This window comes from Phacochoerus africanus, chromosome 13, assembly GCF_016906955.1.
Source record: "Phacochoerus africanus isolate WHEZ1 chromosome 13, ROS_Pafr_v1, whole genome shotgun sequence".
NCBI lineage: Eukaryota > Metazoa > Chordata > Mammalia > Artiodactyla > Suidae > Phacochoerus > Phacochoerus africanus.
In genome coordinates, this window is record NC_062556.1 from 64,599,583 (window position 1) to 64,614,152 (window position 14,570).

At 50.0% G+C, this 14,570-nt stretch overlaps 1 protein-coding gene across 1 annotated transcript in view; it reads right to left on the reverse strand.

Annotated features, from left to right (window-relative positions):
• Positions 1-10,394, reverse strand: part of LOC125113258 (ATP-binding cassette sub-family C member 4-like) — a 125,009-nt gene extending 114,615 nt beyond the window's left edge. Inside the window, exons 1-3 of the mRNA XM_047755822.1 lie at positions 10,313-10,394; positions 1,135-1,245; positions 467-587 (exon numbers count right to left, since the gene is read on the reverse strand). Of these exons, the coding sequence (XP_047611778.1) occupies positions 467-587; positions 1,135-1,245; positions 10,313-10,386 (306 nt within the window). The 5' untranslated portion in view covers positions 10,387-10,394. The remainder of the gene's footprint in view (positions 1-466; positions 588-1,134; positions 1,246-10,312) is intronic.
• Between the last annotated feature and the right edge of the window lie 4,176 nt (positions 10,395-14,570).

Genomic DNA, 14,570 nt, shown 5'->3' on the forward strand with positions numbered 1-14,570 from the left:
GGAAGGAGAGAGGTGACGACCCTTTTTAGGAAAGCGTTTATCAGATATGACCTGGTCAAGTTAATTATTTGCTGAGCACCAGTAAAATGTCGTTATTCTGAACTCTGGTCCAAGTTTACTTCCCCCAAACCACAGGGCACATATTCCTTGAGGTGGTAGGATCTTCTTTTGATCAAGAATCACTCAGTGTTTATACTGAGCATCAAGAACATTCAAACATGGTATAAAATCTCTTTTCCTTGCAGTGCCATCCTTCCACAACACTGTGTTTTAATCAGGTAAAGAAAAACAGCCTTTAAGCATCTGTGCATTCTAAACACAAACACAACCGCTGAGCTCCATCATCATCCCTAGACAAGACTTATCCTCAGACCTTCAACTGCTGGCCTCTCTCCCCACCCGATGGTTCATCTCAGGACTGATCCACATACACTGAAAAGCAAAGCACTGTATGCAAAAGCTTTACCTCAAGAAACATCAAAATTCCCCAAACTAAATAGGGTTTCCAGTAACACTTGATGATGGCTTTCGTTAAAGAAGGCTCCCGGGCGTCTTTCTCAGCTCTCGAAACTTCTTGATCCCAGTACCTGCGAGGAGACACAAAGCACAGTAAAGAACAGCCTGCCCACCACAGGGAGCATGGGGGAGGGGCGGCGTGGAGACAAGCCTCTACTGCAGGGCCCTCTGTGACTGTCCCCAAGGGGCTGGCTAAAGGCTTGCAGGCTCCTGAAGGCAGAGCGATGCAGACCCTGAAGCACCAGAACAACAGGCTTTGAGGGAAAGAGGCCCAGTCTCAGGAAACACATGCCTGCCAAGCTCGGCTGGACTCACAGCACAGGAGCAGCCCAGGAGGGCAGCCGAGCTCCTCCAGGGACACCCCCTCGGGGACGGAGCCCGGCATCCAGGGCCTTGGCTGCGGGCCCCTCCTCTTCCACAAGCGCCCAGGACACACGGGGTCCCCAGCCTCCAGAGTCGGCTCAGCCCGGGCTCCGCCTGAGGGGCAGGGGCGAGCGTGCAGGGTCCGGGGAAGGGGGCTCCAGGAGAGCCCAGGGGAAGGCAGAGTCCACTCCCACCATCAGCCACACGGAGACCTGCTCCCGCTTCCTCCCCTGCACCTCGCGGCCTGCTGCTCACCCTCGCAGCTCTTCTCCAAGGCGCGCGGAGCGATCTTCTGGAAGCACCGAGTACATGTCATCTTCCTCTAACCTCCGCTTGTAGCCAACTCGCAACAGGGGGGTTAGCCACCTGTTAAAATGGAGAGAAAAGGAGAAAGACATGCATCCAAACCAGGCATCTCTGTCTAATTAGAATCCTACATTCACGGGCTTTGCCTTAAAATGGTCTAAGAGTTCCTGCTGTGGCACAGAGGGTTAAAGATCCAGTGTTTTCTCTGCAAGGTTCAGGTTCAATCCTCGGCCTGGCGCAATGGGTTAAGGATCTGGCATTTCCACAGCTGTGGTGTAGGTCACAGCTGAGTCTCTGACTAGATGCTTGGCCTGGGAACGGCAGGTGAGGCCAAGAAAAACCAAAAGGCCCCCATTTTAAATATACAGAGATATGGGAAGAAGGGTGGATATGTGCTTACACACACCCACACACACACACGTGCAGAGTCCCTATCTCTATAGGCTGAAAGGCCCTAAAAGAGAGAGAATTCCAGACCCCAGATCTTGAGGTTTTGTTTTTTTAACATAAATAGTTACAATTTTTCACCCTTGCCACGAGAACTTTTAAGATGTACTCTCTTAGCAGCTTTCAAATGTGCAACACAGCGTGATTAACCACAGTCACCACACTGGACACCACATCCCATGACTTGCTTATTTTATACCTAGAATCTGCACCTTTGGGCACCTTTCACCCACTCTTTGGTTTTTTAACACCCTTCCTAAGATGAAGCAAGGCTCCTGAAGAAATGGCTGGTTCCAAGGTCTGTGTAAGCACCTGATAATTAGCTTCTTTGACTTTAATGTAAGTGCCTGACATTAGGCTTTGGAGACACGCGCTTCAAAGACATCCATCTCCATGAACACATGCCAGCCTCACAACTAGATAAAGACAAAAGGCCACCTTGCCCATGAAGTTCCCAGTTTTCTTTCCTTTTCTTTTTTTTTCTTTTTTTGCTATTTTTTTAGGGTCGCAGGTACAGCATATGGAAGTTCCCAGGCTAGGGGTCAAATTGGAACTACAGCTGCCAGGATACGCCCCAGCCTATGCCACAGCCACACACGATGTGAGCCCTGTCTGCAACCTATACCACAGCTCACGGCAATGCTGGATCCTTAACCCACTGAGCGAGGCCAGGGATCAAATTCATGTCCTCATGGATCCTAGTCAGGTTTATTTCCACTGAGCCATGATGGGAGCTCTGAAGTTCCCGTTTTTAGAAATCTCTGGTGGACCTGAGAACATACCATCTCACTGACTGCTTGCTTCTCCTTTCCTGCACCTTAATTCCTGCTCTTATAAATTCACCAACAGAAAGTGAACCTAGAAATGCCAGGCATCCAGCCCTTGACCCCAAAACGTACACAGTGTGTACACATTTCTCCCGATTTTTCTATGCTTGGATATTTTCTATCCTACCCTACTTTGTTATAAAGGAAATGTCAGTCATGGTATATCTGTAATGACAGGAGCATTCTTCACAGTAGCCAAAAGGTAGAGGCTACTCAAGTGTCCAAGGAGTGGATAAAGTGTGGTAGACACAGACACAGAATATGGCTGACCCTGAAAAAGGAAATTCTGGGAGTTCCCATTGTGATGCAAGAGAAACAAATCCAACTAGTAACCATGAGGTTGCGGGTTCGATACCTGGCTTCAGTGGGTTAAAGATCTGGCCTTGCTGTGAGCTGTAGTGTAGGTCGCAGATGTAGCTCAGATCATGCACTTCTATGGCTATGGCGTAGGCCAGCTGCTGTAGCTCCAAATGGGCCCCCAGCCTCAGAATCTCCATGTGCCAAGTGTTCGGCTCTAAAAAGCCAAAAAAAAAAAAAAGGCGGGTGGCGGGGGGGGGGGGGGTGGATTCTGGGAGTTCCCGTTGTGGCACAGCTTGTTAAGAACCCTACTAGTATCCATGAAGATGTGGATTTGATCCCTGGCCTTCCTCAGTGGGTTAAGAAGCCAGAGTCATTGTGGTTGTGGTGTAGGCCAGCAGCTGCAGCTCAGATTTGACCCCTAGCCTGGGAACTTCCATACGTCGTGGGTGTAGCCCTAAAAGAAAAGGATAAAGGGGAAAAAAGGAAGTTCTGACACGTGCTACAACACAGATGAACCTTGAGGTCATTATGACTCACCTCACAAGAAGTCCCCAAAAGAATCAAAATCATAGAGACAGAAAGTAGAACAATGATGGCCCGGGGATGGGGGCAGTTGTAGTAATGAGTACAGAGTTTCCCGTTTATAGATGAAAAGAATTCTGTGCATGTGATGATGGTTGACTAAGAATGTAATGTAATTAATGCCGCTTGCCTGTATACTTAAAAATGGCTAAGATGGTAAAAAAAGCGTATCTTACCACATTTTAAAAATTATTATTATTTTTTGTCTTTTTGCCTTTTCTAGGGCCGCTCCTGCGGCATATGGAGGTTCCCAGGGTAGGGGTCTAATCAGAGCTGTAGCTGCCGGCCTTCGCCAGAGCCACAGCAACTCGGGATCCGAGTCGCGTCTGTGACCTACACCACAGCTCACAGCAATGCCGGATCCTTAACCCACTGAGCGAGGCCAGGGATCGAACCTGCAACCTCATGGTTCCTAGTCGGATTCGTTAACCACTGCACCACAATGGAAACTCCCTAAAAATTATTTTTTTTTAAGACACACCAAATCCACTAAAGTTGATTTCCTCACCTACTGATGGGTTGCAACCTTATGTCTGCACAACACTGGTGTGGACAGCTGCCCACTGTGCAGACACTGCCCTTAGCAGTGTCATCTCCATGACAGAGTGGGGCTCACGCTGTAACCCCTGTGACCAGTGTGGTTCCCAGAACACTGTACATTCATGAACACGTGACCCCATGGAGATGAACCACTGCCATCATTTTGCAGTGACGCCTGCAATGACGCCTCCCTGGGGAGGCTGGCTTCTTCCCCACAGGACAACTCTGGCCCTCAGCCAGAGCTGGGAACCATCTGCCTGGAGGAAGGAAGGGCTTCTGGGAAGAGACAAAGTGGTCACTGCCACGGCACAGGAACAGCCACCTCGGGCCCAGGAGTAGGAGACAAGAAGGTCACACGTGGGCCTTGAGTTCACACACAGTCCTCCCCAGCCACACCGTTCGCACACAAAAGTCCACGTGGAAGTTGTTTACTGGGACCGTGGCTGTGATTAACAGACTCTTTGTCCATAAAACCTCGGCATACATTTGCATCGCCTCAGCCCTGGACATCCTAGCAGTGCGGTGCTTACGAAAGCTGTATACAAATATCACCGTGTTTGTCCAAAATTTGCAGGAGGCAAAAGAGAACTTGGCAGTCACCCCACAGATACCCTGAGATGCTCTGGTTTGCAGTGGAGCTTTCTTGGGTTTAGGGTTAAGTTTACTTAACTTCTGTCCTTTTGCTATTTACGTAACAGACGTTGGGCCTGAGAGAAACAGGGCACAGGGCATGACTGGCTTTGCATGACACCAGGGCTTTGCATAAATCTGAAGAAGGGGACAGGATTCCCTCAGCCTTCTTCAATCACTGCAGGACCAAAGCTGGGAAACAGGCTGAACATCCAGGAATCTGAGCCTCCCCCTGCCTAGAACTGCCAGGGATAGCCTCTCCCACAAACTGCGTTTCAAGAGTTCCTGTTGTGGCGCAGTGGAAACAAACCTGACTAGGATCCATGAGGAGGCAGGTTCAATCCCTGGCCTCGCTCAGTGGGATAAGGATCCAGTGTTCCCACGAGCTGTGGTATAGGTCACAGATGCAGCTCGGACCTAGCTTTGCTGTGGCACAGGCCGGTGGCTACAGTTCTGATTCAACCTCTCACCTGGGAAGCTCCCTAGCCACGGGCGTGGCTGTAAAAAGAAAAAAAAAAATTCCATTTGAATGGGAATTCATGAGAAATCTACAGTGTTGGATGTACTCAGAGAGGCAAAAGCTGATTCATCTCAAGAACCTGAGAGAAGGTTCTTGGGGAAACATTCCAGAGGGTGGGCGCCTTATGCTGCTGTTCTCTGCAAAAGCCTTTCACAGGCAAAGAGAGCACCTCCTGGCCTGGCCACTGTGACCACAGTCAAACAGGAAATCTGAGGAACCTCTACCTTCAGGGGACGATGTGAGCCCCACTGGGCCACAGCCTCCTCCTTACTGTTCTTTCCCCCATGCACCTGATACCCGATGCAAAGTAAGTGCCAGATAAACCGAAATACTTGCTACTTGACACAATAATAAATCCACATATGCCCAATATGTGACCTCATTTTTTTTTTCTTTTTGGGCTGAACTCAGGGCATATGGAAATTCCCAGGGATTGAATCCTACACCACAGCTGCAGCAATGCTGGATCCTTAACCCGCACTATCTGGCTGGGGATGGAACCGGCAATGCCACAGGACAAGCTGGATTAACACACTGCACCACAGACAGAATTCCAGACTCCATTTATTTTATGTCCCCAAAAAGGATACGAAAAAAAGATATTTCACCACAAAAAATCAGGAAGATGCATATATTTAAATCAATTATCTCTCCTAATTCATAAAAAACTTATTCATGGGGTTCCTCTGTGGCAAAGAAGGTTAGGGACCAGGCCTTATCGCTGCTGCAGCATGGGTTTGATCCCTGGCCCAGGAACTTCCACGTGCCTCAGGAAGAAACAAGAAGAAAACAAAACAAAACGAAAAACAATTTATTCGGAACAAGGTTCCTACTTCATTTGGAACCTCCCCAAAACTTGCAAACTTTTTTTCCCCAAAGTCTCCACACAGCACAGTTGTAATTTTTAGACACTTTCTTCTCCTGAAGACTCTTTCAGCACAGACCAGCTAGGCCCCCCTCCATCTGGCCCAGCCTCAGTGTGGTTCCGTCAGCTTGGCTCAGGTGTGAAGTCCTGAATAGCATCCTCCGTGATTGCTTCCTTTGGTCCCCGGTCCCTTGGGGTCATGACTCTTGCGGTCCACCTATCAGACGCAAGCTGTGCCGTCAGTTCCCCAGAGGAGTAAGTCATTGAAAACACGGAAAGTTAGAATAAAAGGCCCTGTGTTCACGGAGTAGCATTGGATGCATTTCCTTCCGTTCCACTGAGAGAGCTGAGGATCTTAAGACACTGATGCAGCATCACAGCCCTTTTATTCTCGCCAATGCGTCTCCCAGCTGCCTCCAGGTTGTTCTTAACAACCTGCTTAGCGCTTCACGTTTCTGCCCAAGTTTCTTTCTCTGCAGGCATAGCCAGCAGATTTTTCTGTATCCTCATGAGGCAGAATAATAACTCAGGTCCTCAGTGTAGGAGCATATGGGCTTTGACGCATTCTTTGATGTGGCTGTTGATTAACGTTTGTAGCTTAAGGGCTCCAGGGAGTAACATCCCACAGGCCTTGTTTACTCTAGGGAGTGTACCCACGCCCAGATGGACATTAATCTCTAACACCCTGCGACTCAGTTTATGGGAAGAAAAGGGCAAAGAAACCATGAGACTTACGGGACATTTCTACCCTAAGACCCCAAGTGGACAAGGACTGATACAGCTAACTGGGCAAGGCCAGTGGGAGAAAACCACATCTTTCTGGACCCCATGATAGTAGCCCCCCACACCTTTAAAAGATAAAAACCCCTATAAGACAATAGAAGGGGTGGCTCTTCTCCCCTCCCCAGCTGTCCTGGGAGCTATTTGCTTTCCTGTAATAAAGACTTGGCTTGCTTGCTGCCTGTGTGTTCATGGAGTTCATTCTTCGGCTCCATGAACAAGAACCTGGATCCAGGAACATCTTTCTGGCATCACTCACACAATGAGGCAATTACTTTCTCTTCTGATTTGGCTGTGCCCATGGCATGTGTAAATTCCCAGGCCAGGGAAAGAACCCATACCACAGCGGCAACCCAAGCCGCTGCAGTGACAGTGTCAGATCCTTAACCCACTACACCACAAGGGAACTCCAGGCAATTACTTTTTTTTAGTTTTATTTAGGGCCGCAGGTGTGGCATATGGAAATTCCCCGGCTAGGAACTGAATCTGAGCTATAGCTGCTGGCCTATACCCCAGACACAGCAACGCCAGATCCAGGCCTAAAGCACTTACAGAAAAACCCCAAAATGCTAAGTCTTTGCCTCTAATTCAGCAGAGATCATAAAAGGGACTGAACCAGGGAGCTTAGGAGGGGAAGCTGGGCTTCACGTCCCAGAGGAAAGCAGCAAACATCTTTATCCATCCACCCCACAGGGTTTATACTAATATGTTCAAATGGCGAAAGAGCAACTGGCTCGGATTGGAACTGGACCGAGATTAAGATCGCACGGCTGGTCATCAGCCAGGACAGTCACCACAGAGTTCGAATCACCCACGGACAGGGTCCTTCCATCAGGGCTGTGAATCCAGCTTCCTCAGCCTCTGCAGAGCCCAAGGCAACAGGGGAGCCACCCATGCCCTCGGAGTCCACGGCCCGCTCTTCCTCCTGGCCCACTGCAAAGGCACTGCAGTCAGCTCATGGTCTAAGCAAGTGAAGACGGTGAAGGTCTGGGTCACCTGTGTGCCTGCGGGCCTCTCCACCTGGCTCAGGACTTCCCTGGTGCCTCATGGTCCCCTGGCCTCGGCTTCCTGTTCAGCTGGCCCTCTCTGCTGGAGCTAAGTGCCTTCACTGGCTGGACTCACACACATCTTCAAGGGACCCCTATACTACCCCGGACTGGACCACGACAAGAGACCTCCCCATGACTGTCTTCATCACCCCAGTTCCCACAGCCCAGCAGGACCACCCAACCCAGACGCCCACCCACCGGGCCTGCCAGGTGCCACCTCATGGAGGACCCACTCTCCCTGTAGCTTTCATGGCCATCACTTCATGCACAAACCACGGGTCAAGGGTTACCTTAGGAGGCCACCTGCTCAAGTGGGATAGCTATAGTAATAGGTTTGCACTAGTCATTACTTTTGGCAAAAGTTTGACCAATACTTCCATGACCTTGTCCAAGCTCCTGCCCAGGGGAGGGGCACATTTTATGGAATATGAACTTCGGCTCCATCAGGGCAATCATATTATTTATCATCCAACCTGAGATACTCCGAAGAATAAAACAGGGTATGGTTAATCAATACAATATGATAAGGAGTGTAATCCAGGATTGTCCTGGGCAAAGCAAAAGTTGAGCCACCTGGCACGGGTGAAAAGGAAAATTTCAATTCTTTTTTTTTGGCTGCACCTGCAGCACATGGACATTCCCAGGCCAAGGATCAAACCCACACCACAGCAGCAACCCAAGCCCCTGTAGTGACAATGCCAGGTCCTTAACACACTGAACCACAAGAGAACTCTGGAAAGAAAATTAAAGAAAGAAAAAGAGAAAGATAGCAGCTCTATAAGCTCAAGCAATCAAAAATTTTACTACTAATCTGATTTTGCATCAAATCAAGGTACTTTGTTTTGGGGGAGAAGGGGCAGGAGGGAGGCTGCTATACCAAGTCATTTCCTTCCAAAATAAAAGATGCAAGTTCAATGCATAGAATCATGGCCTGTCAGAAGACCTCACTATAAAGAACACAAAATCTTTTCCTTACAATTAAGCCAAAAATCTGTCAGGAACCAGGGGACACTTCAGAAATAAAGATTGGGCCAGAACACATTGCTAAACCTATGAAAGAAGCCATCACCTGTAGGATATGAGCTATGCTTTGGAGGTGCACTTCTTAAGAGATTTAAGAATCAAAGAGAATTTCTGCACAATCTAAGGAACAATGTAGTTTATAGAAGCCCTACCTGTTCTGTTCCTGGATCACACCAGCTCCTCAAACTCAATGTAACTCTCCCTCCCCTGCCTTCCAAGGACCTTGGCCACATTCAACTTTCAACCTCTGAAGCTCAGACAGTACCATCCTCCCCACTTGCTAAGTTGTACTGCTTTGTGTCCAGGAGATGTTTTAACCTCTGTGCATCTCAGTTTCCTTAGCTGGGGAGAGAAAGAGGCTACAATTGGCCAAACTTTTACAAATGTTATTTGGTAACAAAGGACTCTGCATGATATAGAAAAGTATTCCTGAAAGCCTCAGCAGGTCCTGGAGTGGTCAGAGTGGCTGTGCCAGGAGTTCCCTTGTGGCTCAGTGGGTTAAGGATCCAGCGTTGTCACTGCTGTGTCTCTGGTTATAGCTTACATCTGTAACTCCAGTTCCATCTCCAGCCTGGGGAAATTCCACATGCCTCAGGGGCAGCCAAAAAACAAACAAACAAACAAACAAACAAACAAAACCTGAGTGGCTATGCCCACAGGAAGTAAGACACTGCCTCCTATTGCAGAGGTAGGGGTGCTGAGGAGGAAGAGGCAGGGGAGGGGCAAGGCCTTCCCCTGTTGATCCTCAACCCACATCTTCAAAGATCACCAAACCTCACTGCGTGTGGATGTTGGTGGAACCCAGTAAATGGGGCTGACTTTCTGAGGAGGGAGGAGGAGGAGCAGAGACAGTTCCAGAGAACCCAGGACAAGGCAGGAGCTGGAGGCAGAAAAGGGCTTGAGGAAATGAGCACAGAAGTAGCAGAAAGTGGGGAGCGAGATATCAGGCCCAGCTCCCTGAGCCCCAGCGGGCTGAGGAGCTGCCCACTTCCTGCCCTGTGACCACGACCCCGGAGGACAGGCCAGGGACATTAGTGGAAGATGGCAACTGGTCCAGGGCACTAAATAGATAAAGGAAGCTGTTCATAAGCTGCTTGCTTAGGAGGGGAAGCATGCAGCTTCAGTTCAGAACTGCGAACTCCCGAACTCCAGAGCAGTACTGGGGAAGCCGGCTATGCACAGAGTAGGGGGCGGGGAGGGGGCGCAGCGCATTCTCCTGCTGGGTGTAGAGTCCACCTGGGCAGCCCTGGTTCTCCGCCTCTCCCCCTCCTGCTCCAGCGGCTCCCCCTGCTCCTCCTCCTATGGGCTGGCGGGGCAGCGAGAGGAAAGGCCGGGACACCGGGCGCCCCCAGGCGCCAGGGTCCCCTCCCCGGCCCTGCTCCTCCGCCCCTGCGCGCCCAGGCGCAGGTGGGGACCACAAGACTGGCATTGGGCCGCGCCATTGTGGGCGGGAAGTCTGGCGGCCCAGGCACCTGCGGGAAGCGCTTGCTCGCCCCAACCCTCTCTGTTTCCTAAAGGCGCGGACGCGGCGGCGGTGGTGTCACAACTCAGGCGGGGCGCTCACCAGAACAACAGGCGCGAGCACATGTTCGCATCCCCCAGCGGGTTGTGCTTCGCCTCCGGGTACACCGGCAGCATCTTGATGTTGACCGCCGGGACGAGTGCGGTCTCACTGCTCCCGCAGCGTTGCCGCTCACGCTGCTCCCAGAAGGGTCGGCAGGCTGGCGCACGGGTCGGCGCTGCGGGAGCTCAGGAAACACTCGCTTCAGGGAGTGGAGCGCCTGCGGTCCGCCTCCCAGGCCGCGCCGCCTCCCGGGGCCGCCGGCTGTGAGCCGCTGCCGGATGGGCCCGGAGCCCAGAGCAGCGGGCGCGTGCGGGGGCAGCGGGGCAGAAGGATGGCCCGGCGGAGGCCGTCCTGAAGGTGCGAGGCAAGGCGGTAGGCGCCTTCGGATGGAAGTGGTAGACTTGCCCCAGGACCACGCCTAGACGCCAGCGTGCTCGCACCTGGCTGCCAGCTCTGCCTTAGTTCCTGCTCCCAGCCCGGGTACCCAACCAGAAGGTGGAGAGGGAAGGCGTGGTATCTGCCCGCCCCTGCAGCTCAGAAACGCCCCCGCAGCGTTCTGAAGACCCAGAGAAAGCAGGCAGTGGCCTTAGCGGTATACTCTCTGGGCACCCTGCCTTCATCAGGACCAAACTAGGATGCTCTGGGAGGTTCTCCAACCTCTGCCAAACAGTTGACATCGGACAATGGCTGGATTTAGCACAGATCATGTTCCTAAAGTTGCAAGACCCAAAGATACATTAACAGGATTAGGAGAACTCAAATGATTTTGGAAGACCACCTTCCAAAAGGCTTTTGGCATCTCACATTGCTGCCTTGTGCAGGGGAACCTCTGTGAGCTTTTTGCTGATCTTTTAGATTGAGAAAGGGGAATACAGCGAGAGAGACTGCCTTATGATAGTTTTCATCATGTGCTCAGAACCTAGTGGAACAACAGTGGTATATGGAATAAAACACCGGTTATGGGCATTTCTGGGAACATGACTGCCCCTTTTTCTTTTCTTTTCTTTAACTGTCTTTAATAGACAGTTAAGCTGAGGCTTTGCAAAACTGCTACATTTTCAAGAAGGTCAAGAGAATTTGGGCTCCTGTTAATAGGGTCTAGTCCAGTAATAGCACACTGAGTGGCCCATCAATGAAATCTTTGCCAGACCTGGGAATGAGTATTCCCAGCACTGTGGAATGAAGTGTCCCCAAAACCATGGTCAGGTTTATGACACTGAAGGGGCCCTGCCAACTAAAAACTGGCACTTGTCATCCGCCTCTACAAGGATTCGGTCAATTGCCACTGCAGTCACTGACCTTCAGCATCCCCTGAAGGGAACACAGGGTGGGCATCAGGACTGAGGCACTCTGTGCTCTGGGAAAATGTGTTAGGCAGGATGGATAGGGACTCGGACCCGGGTGATTCAAAACAGGCCATTTATCGTTTCCAAGAACAGGAGCCCTGCGATCAAACAATGAAGACACATGCAGGTACCAAAGGAATGCTCTTCAGGGCATCTCCCTATAACCTTTTTCCCATGCAAATAAGGCAGCCCTGCCTGGAACCAATCAGGGACTCAAAACACGCCCCCCCAAATGGAGATCAAAACAACCTTCAGCCCTTAGGCACCCATGGCACAGGGGGGTTGGGACAGGAAATTAGTGGGTGTGGGGAAGGAGAATAGGAGTCCCCAGACATGTCCACAATATAGGAATATAAGGAGAGATCCAGTTGCAGCCAGTGCCAGTCCCTACGCAGGGCAGCCTGCGCACTCTGAGGGTGTAAGTAAATAAAAGTCTCTGTACACTGCAACCTGACTCTTGATTGCCTCTCCTTGCATGGCCATGCAATAAACCTTTCTCTACTCCAAACTCCGATGTTTTGCTATGTTTGGCCTTTCTGTGCATCAGCACACGGACTGGTGCTAACAAGGCCAGGGATGGAAACCACATCCGCATGGATACGACTTGTGTTCGTTACTGCTGAGCCACGAGGGGAACTCCCTGCACTTTTATTTCTAACGATGCCCTATTAAAGAAGGTATTATTATCCCTCTTTTACAGATGAGAAAGATGAGGCTCAAGAACAGAACTTGTCCAAGGATTTAAAAGCCATACAAAATGATGCAACCGACAAGGGCTTAATCTCTAGAATATATAAACAACTTATACAACCCAACAGCAAAAAAACCAATCAATCAATGGAAAAATGGGCAAAAGACCTAAATAGACATTTCTCCAAGGAAGATATACAGATGGCCAGTAAACACATGAGAAAATGCTCAACATCGCTGATTATAAGAGAAATGCAAATCAAAACTACCACGAGATATCACCTCACACCAGTCAGAATGGCCATCATTAATAAATCCACAAAGAACAAGTGCTGGAGGGGCTGTGGAGAAAAGGGAACCCTCCTACACTGTTGGTGGGAATGTAAACTGGTACAGCCACTATGGAGAACAGTTTGGAGACACCTTAGAAATCTATACATAGAACTTCCATATGACCCCGCAATCCCACTCTTGGGCATCTATCCAGACAAAACTCTACTTAAAAGAGACACGTGCACCCACATGTTCATTGCAGCACTATTCACAATAGCCAGGACATGGAAACAACCCAAATGTCCATCAACAGATGATTGGATTCGGAAGATGTGGTCTATATACACAATGGAATACTACTCAGCCATAAAAAAGAATGACATCATGCCATTTGCAGCAACATGGACGGAGCTAGAGAATCTCATACTGAGTGAAATGGGCCAGAAAGACAAAGACAAATACCATATGATATCACTTATAACTGGCATCTAATATCCAGCACAAATGAACATCTCCTCAGAAAAGAAAATCATGGACTTGGAGAAGAGACTTGTGGCTGCCTGGTGGGAGGGGGAGGGAGTGGGAGGGATCGGGAGCTTGGGCTTATCAGACACAACTTAGAATAGATTTACAAGGAGATCCTGCTGAGTAGCATTGAGAACTTTGTCTAGATACTCATGTTGCAACAGAAGAAAGGGTGGGGGAAAAATGTTATTGTAATGTATACATGTAAGGATAACCTGACCCCCTTGCTGTACAGTGGGAAAAAAAAAAAGCCATACATAGGGGTTCCCACTGTGTCACAAGGGGCATTAGCTTGTTGTGGCCCCCTTCACCCGGAAAAGCAATTAAGCTCTTTTTCTCCTTCACCCAAAACACTGTCTCTGCAAAGGCGGACAGAGGCTGAGTTTTAGCAACAAATTTGGAGGACTCCTCTGGGATCTGTCTGCAGGCAGGTGGCCCCACAGGGCTCTCGGCTTGATCGGATGCTCTGAGGTCTCTCTCCACACCAGGCTCCCTTTGGATGAGTGGAGGGTTGCAGGACCCTTTTGGAGGCCAGGTTGCTGAGCGTTTCCTGCCACAGGGCCAGCCCGGAGCAGACCCAAATGGCTATCTCAGAAGCTGAAACTCTGTGGTGGAGAAGTGGTTGGAAGGTAGGGACCACCCCAGCAGCTGCAGAGGCTCCTCTGGCCCTGAGGGAACTCCTCCCTTTTCCTCTGCTCCTGCAGACCCAAACTTCCAACTTCAATAAACCTTTTTGGTAAAGAGAAAAGTAGCAGCTGGGACATCAGGACACCTCTGCCAGCATCTGGGTAATTCCCCCAGCATGCATTCCGAGGTCCCCTGAACCTTGTCCATCTGGGGAACCTTTGGTTCCTATTTGGGGATTTTCCTTTTGGGAGATCTCATCTGTAAGGCGCGGCTTGGACTCAGGTCCTAGGCTTAGTGGTTCTCAGAAGCCAATTTGGGACTTTGAATCTGTGGCTTCCTTATGGCTGGTGAGGATTTCAGTTGTGCTTTCCATTTTGTGCTTGAGTATTTAATTACATCTGATGGTAGTCTGCAAAGATTGTAACAGGTTCTAGCCTACGTGTCAGTTGTGCAAGCTAAGAACAAACAAAGCCAATCTGGGAAATTTCTCTGAAATTCCATCAGGCAGTCCCCTGGGGACGATCAAAGGCAACTAGTCCACTTAGATCTATGAACCAATGACTAAGATACCATGGCTGGCTTAGCTGGAAGAGACTGAGGGGTCTGGGCTGAGAGCTTAGGTGAGAGGCTGATCTGACGCCTTTCCTCAATCTGGCTGCATTAGTAGAATTTGTCAGGATAAAGATGAAGGTATTACATGAGAGTCTTTGCTCCGAAGAAAAGAGAAAAGACTCCTCCTGGCCACTTATAGTTTTCTCAGGTTTTCTCATGGGGGCAAGAGTCCTCACACCATGCTA